General features: G+C 47.3%; 1 protein-coding gene across 3 annotated transcripts; it reads left to right on the plus strand.

Annotated features, from left to right (window-relative positions):
• Positions 1 to 522: 522 nt before the first annotated feature.
• Positions 523 to 6,029, plus strand: ZNF32 (zinc finger protein 32). 3 transcript variants are annotated; one of them, XM_023198550.1, is made up of 3 exons: positions 523 to 1,069; positions 3,651 to 3,789; positions 5,087 to 6,029. In XM_023198550.1, exons 2-3 carry the CDS (start codon positions 3,720 to 3,722, stop codon positions 5,836 to 5,838), a joined length of 822 nt encoding a protein of 273 aa, XP_023054318.1. In that variant the 5' UTR covers positions 523 to 1,069; positions 3,651 to 3,719; the 3' UTR covers positions 5,839 to 6,029. The 3 variants fall into 3 exon arrangements, with proteins under 3 accessions (XP_023054318.1, XP_023054320.1, XP_023054321.1); XM_023198552.1 differs by having other exon boundaries at positions 3,651 to 3,793; positions 5,087 to 6,027; XM_023198553.3 differs by lacking the exon at positions 3,651 to 3,789 and having other exon boundaries at positions 5,087 to 6,027.
• The last annotated feature ends 348 nt before the right edge of the window (positions 6,030 to 6,377 follow it).

The raw sequence follows: 6,377 nt of genomic DNA on the forward strand, positions 1-6,377 counted from the left end.
ATGACACCTTTGCATATTGAGTGAAATTAAGTTGTTTAGTTTAACAAATGGGTGGCTTTCGGGTAGAGGACAAGAACATAGCAAGAGGAAGCATCCTTTATGAGTCCTTCACGCAAGAGGATAGGCAGACGCATCCCTCCAGAGGCAGGGACCCAGAGAGATGCCCGGCCAGGCAGAAGAGCTCCAGGATGAGGCCCCGATCCTGGAAAAGTGCGTTTGAAGGAGGCTTAAGGCATATCAGACAGCCTGGCCAACATGGTAAAACCCGGCCTCTACTAAAAATACAAAAAAATTAGCCGGGCATGGTGGCACGGACCTGTAGTCCCAGCTACTTGGGAGGCTGAGGCAGGAGAATCACTTGAGCCCAGAAGGTGGAGATTGCAGTGAGCCGAGATCCTGCCACTGCACTCCAGCCTGAGAGACAGAGTGAAGAAAAAAAAAAAAAAAAAAGGTATTATTAGAGAGGCTTTATCTCCTACGTGTTCAAAAGCAACCATGCTCCTCCCAGTATCTCACGAAGACTGGACTGACTGTTCCTGTTGCTCTTCACAGAAGCTCCATGAAAGCGAGCTTCGCCTTTGTTCATGCAGCGAGCGGCTCAACACATAACCTGGAAGCCCCCAAGGCTTTATCAACGGATTTCTCCCCAAAACTTCGTTTCCTTCCGCGAAGCCCTACAAGAACCCTGGATTCCTGAGTCCCTGGCTCAGCGCCTGCTACCCCGATGCTGTCAATCAGATCTTGCTAATCTGAGCGGCCGTGGCTCGGACCCGACTCGGCGTCCGCTGACAGGTCAGCGCTGTGGGTCTCCGGATTCCCAGTCCAAACCCGACGGCTTGAGGTCCCCGCGCCCCGGGGACCTGCGGCGCCCGAGCACCGGGAGCGCCAGAGAACTACATTTCCCACAGCGCTCTTGGGAAGCCGGGGCCGCCGAGACCCACGGCCCGGCGGACGAGCTCGCGCGGAGACTCCTGGGAGTTGTAGTCCGGTGCGCCGGCGCCGGCGCTAGTGCTGCTGCTGCTGCTGCGGACACGGCGCCGGCCTTTGTCTGCGGGCACGCGCCGCTGCGGTGAGTGAGGCCCCCGGCCGGGTCAAAGTGCCGGGGCAAGGCGGGGCTGCGCCATCAGGCCGCTGTCCTGGGCCCTCCGTGTGGCCGCATTATGACAGCGGCCGCCACGGAAATGAGCAGGCCCGGCCGGCCCGGGCCCCGAGGGAGGCCAGCCGCGAGCGGAGAGGTCAGCGGTCCGCAGAGCAGCGTCCCGTGGACCGGAGAGCGGGGTGCCGAGGTTCAGGACGCTGGGCGGGCCCGGGGCCCGAGGCGGGAGGGCAGCGTCTGCGGAGAGGAGCAGGGCCCATGGGGTCGGGGCGTGGGAGGGGGAGGCCGCGGTGGGCTCCCCGGGCCTCCGTGCGGGCTTCAGCGAGGGCGGGAAGCCGGCGCCGGCCTTTCGGGGATGCGAGGAGAGGCAGCCCCTCCAAGGGAGAGTAGGAAGCCAGGCAGTGTGTGGGAAACCACGCTACCCACAAGCTCCTACACCTGAAACGCCCCAGGACATTCTCCAGACCGCCAAGTGTACCCCTCTTCGCATCCGCCCTCCAGAGGACGCTGGATTTTAGGTCTTAAGCCTGGTGGCCTCGTCAGATACTCCTCCTGTTTGGTTCTTTCCTTCTCACTGTCCTACTGATAGGAGAGTGTTAGGAACTTATTTGGTAAGTGGGGAAACTTGCCGAAGGTCATAGATCCTGGGGGAGCCAAGGCAAGAAGCCAAGACTCTCATGGACTACTACTAAGCTTTTTCCAAAGGATATAATAGCCTTTCTAATAGGAAAATCAATGTTTTTAATTATAAAGCCACTTTTACAAAATCTTAGGAACTTCCTCAGACCTGTGATCTAGGGAGAAAAATATGACAATTTCCCCCTTACTAATCACGGAGGTCCCTGGTAGGCGGCGGAGTTGTAACTTGAAGACGTCACAGCAGGTAGAGAGGCAGAGCTGTGAATTCTACCCTAATTTCCAGAATCCCCAGCGACAGAGTCCAACCCCAGGCAGCAGGCGTCATGTACTCCAGGGACTTTTAATGTGTGCAGTTGTTGAGCAACAATACCTTGAACTTCCAAATGATGTGCTGGCATGCTGGTAGGGAATTCCTTTGTAGCTTGTGTTCCAAGTTGGAAGTGAGTCCTCCAAATAAATATTTAAATGCCTCTCTTGGTCATCACAGCATGTAGCAGAATGTGCAGCTGTCAAGAAGAACCAGGTGCTTAGGTTGACAAAACAAATAATGGTAGCATCATATTATTATTTCATTAAATCAGAAGGCCAGCATTTTGATAGGACATATTAGAGGGAAACAAGGAGTATGCATTGAACCACTGCGTTTCTTAAAAGTGTAAGAATTCAGTAATTAGGATCCTGAAGTAAGAAAAAATATTTTTTAAAAAAAATAGATCATGTGGGCCAGGTGTAGTGGCTCATGCCAACAATCTTAGCATTTTGGGAGGCCGAGGCAGGAGGGTCACTTCAGGCCAAGAGTTGGAGACCAGCCTGGGCAGGATAATGAGACCCAATCTCTACAAAAAAAAAATTTTTTTAATAATTTTTAAAAATTAGCCAAGCTTGGTGGTGCTTACCTGTAGTCCTAGCTATTTGGGAGGCTGAAGTGGGAGGTTCCGTTGAGTCCAGGAGTTCAAAGCCACAGCAAGCTATGATTGAGCCACTGTACTCCAGCCTGGGCAACAGAGCAAAACCTTGACTCGGAAAACTTTAAAAAATAATAATAATAAAAGATAATTTAGAGCACATACAAGAGGATTCCTAGGATCTGGAAGAGTAACTCAGTCTAGTCAAACTCTCTTCCTTTCTGTTCAATTTTATAAGCATTCTGACCAGGTCTTTAGTGATCAGGAACCAGACAACTGTCTAATGTAAGAGCATACGCTTTGGATCCAGAAAGTCTTGGATTTGAACCTTTGCTCCACCTTGATTCCTTATTTTCTGTGGGTTTTTGGGCAAGTTACTTAACCTAGTTGGAGTGCCTCGGGCTTGGTTCTGGAGTCCAGAGTAGGTCTTTCTTTTCCAAGAATTGACAAGTGTTTGCACTTGGTCAGAACTGGTATTCTTGTATCTTCAAAAGCAAGAGAAAGGTGAGTCTGGGTCTGGAGCGTCCAAAGAATTGTTCAGTGATAACATATGGACTCTCTTGTTAAGTCTTTGTAACTACAGAGAACTGGAGAGCTGCTTGGTTCCAACCAATCGCGAAGGCTGAAATGTTTTTTTAGATTCTGAATTCCTCTGGGGATTGGAGGGAAGAAAGTAGTAGGTGGTTAGGTGGGGAACCAAAATGGAAGATCCCAATCACATGCCAAGACCAAAGTGTAAACAGGAGTGACTATTAACTTGGGATTGGCAGGAAGAGATATATGTTTATGTGTTCTCTGCCTTCCCACCTCCTGCTTCCTCCTAGACTCATTTGTGTGTGGTCCTGGTACCTTTGGGCCTATTTTGCAGTGACATTATAGTAACTAACATTATGTCAAGCAATCTAGGTTTCTTACATTCACTTATGCCTCCACAACTGTTGACTTTTTCCTTCTCACATATCAATTATTCTGCCCTTCCCTGTTTGTTTCTGTTTGTTTTTATCTCTCAGGTGCTCAGGAACAGCCCATGGAAGAATCATATGAAGAGGTGGTAACTGAGGTCGTAAGCAGGAGTGGACATGTTTGGATTTCCAACAGCTACCCTGCTGGACTGTCATGGAAGATATGCCCAGAATGTAGCGTTCTTCAGTGAGTGAGTCAGTTGCTGGATGTGCTCAGCTCACAGATATTCAGTGTCCCTGTCCTCAGCACTGGTCGGCAGTCTGAGGAAGCAGAGGAGACCTTGCTTTGGTAGAGCTCGCTGTTCCTAGGGTTACAAGAAAAGCCTGTGAGCTGGAGTTAGAAGTAATAGTAGAAACAGAGCAAGAGAACCATCTTGATATGGTGGTAGCGTTGAAGTAGTCTCTGAGAATCAATGAGCAGCTTAAATCTCAGCATTGTCTCTGAATAAGGCAAGAGAACAAGGAGAAAATTACCCTGGGGTGACACCAAGAAAACTGTTAATGGTGATGAATGGACCCATATTTAAAGTGCACCAGGAGGCTCAGATGCAGGGCAGTATTAGGAAAAAATAAAGTCAATATCTGCATAGAGAATAACTTCCAAACCAAAATTGATTTCAGTTTTGCCATAGCTTAGTAGGCTGAAAATAGCGAGGATTTTAATGGGAAAAATTCCTTGGATCAGATTCTATAATTGCCATGGCTAGATCTGCAGTATCAGACAAGTTATTTAACTTCCTTAAGCTCCAGGTTCATCTGTAAAATGGGGCAGTAAGTTCTATCTTGTAGGGTTGCAGGGATTAGCAATGACAGATGTAAAGTACCCAGGATTGTACTACATATTTTCTGAGGTCGCGGTGCTTATTCCATTGTGAAAACAGACTGGACAGAGGTGGATTTCTGAAGAAGCAAATGCAGCTTAAGTTTTAGGACCCCTCACTTGCATTGGTCTCTCCAAGACCCTGGGCTTAATTTTATACATTTTCTGAAAAGGGTGCCTCTAAAATGGGAAAGTTTTAGGCCTTATACAGCCTGGATCCACACCTGTTTTGGAGTCAGACAAAAGTTGGGTATGGGGCTCTATGTGATTCTGTATAGTTTTCTAAATTTTCTGAGCCAGTTTTCTGACCTATAAAATAGAGAAAACCACGTCTGTCTTACAAGGTTATTTGTTGGCCTAAATTAAATTTAGAGGCAGTACAGTGCTATGGAGAATGCCTATTTGAGTCAGCTCTAACTTACCTAGTTCTGTGACCTTTGACAGTCTCCCTTTGCTCCCTGTATCAATCTCATGGCATTGTATACAGGGAGCAATTGATACATGGCATCTGTATCAATCTCATGGCATTGTTTTCGGGATTGCATTGTCTATGCACAGAATAAGGCCTGGCACATCATAAGCACTCAAAGAATTATGTTTCTTTTTCCCTATTCTAACTCAGCATATTGCTGCTTCTTACATGACTTCCCTCTCATTTTATCAGATGTGATGACTGAAGCCCACCACAAGTATGACCACTCTGAGGCTACAGGATCCTCAAGCTGGGATATCCAAAATTCTTTCAGAAGAGAGAAGCTGGAACAAAAATCCCCAGATTCGAAGACCCTACAGGAAGATTCACCTGGAGTGAGACAAAGGGTCTATGAGTGCCAGGAGTGTGGAAAATCCTTCCGGCAAAAAGGTAGTCTAACGTTACATGAGAGAATCCACACTGGTCAAAAGCCTTTTGAGTGCACCCACTGTGGAAAAAGCTTCAGGGCCAAAGGCAATCTTGTTACACATCAGCGGATACACACGGGAGAGAAGCCTTATCAGTGCAAGGAGTGTGGGAAAAGCTTCAGTCAACGAGGTAGTCTCGCTGTCCACGAGAGACTCCACACTGGACAGAAACCCTACGAGTGTGCTATTTGTCAGAGAAGCTTCAGGAATCAGAGTAACCTTGCTGTTCACAGGAGAGTTCACAGTGGTGAGAAGCCCTATAGATGTGATCAGTGTGGAAAAGCCTTCAGTCAGAAAGGAAGCTTAATTGTTCACATCAGAGTCCACACGGGCCTGAAGCCCTATGCCTGTACCCAGTGCAGGAAGAGTTTCCACACCAGGGGGAATTGTATTCTGCATGGCAAAATCCACACAGGAGAGACACCCTATCTGTGTGGCCAGTGTGGAAAAAGCTTCACCCAGAGAGGGAGCCTGGCCGTGCACCAGCGAAGCTGCTCACAGAGGCTCACCCTTTGACCACTCTCTTGAACAGAAGTTCTCTTTATGAATTAAGAGTACAAAATTCTCTGAGATGAAGCAACCTATCCAGTTCTATGGAATGAATGGAGAATCTTTCAGAAAGACCATCATCGGGTAGGGCAAACTGACTTTTCTCCTTTCCCCTAAAAGAGTATGAGAAATAAATGTCTTGTTTATTATCATTATCATGTATGTTTTATAATTTCTGTCACTTTATTTTGACCTGATTTTTCAAGGTACCCCCATTAATCCGGTGCCACACTAGAGATTGCTCTGTGTATACACAATACAGATTTTAAATTTGTATTTGACACCATCAGGCTTTTTTAAATGTAAAAAATCAGCCCCTCATCAATCCCAAGTTCTTTTTCTTCCTTACGTATTCAAATTAATCTTGTTTTGCCTTCAAAACCACTGGGCAAAATCCATGGGGCAAATCTAGTTAACCTTTATAATCCTCTTGTTGAACATTTCATTACCTGGACGATACCCCCAATAACCTATTGTAACTAATCACTCATGTCTGTAGCAAGGGG

The sequence above is a fragment of the Piliocolobus tephrosceles genome, chromosome 9, assembly GCF_002776525.5.
Source record: "Piliocolobus tephrosceles isolate RC106 chromosome 9, ASM277652v3, whole genome shotgun sequence".
NCBI classification, from domain to species: Eukaryota; Metazoa; Chordata; class Mammalia; order Primates; family Cercopithecidae; genus Piliocolobus; species Piliocolobus tephrosceles.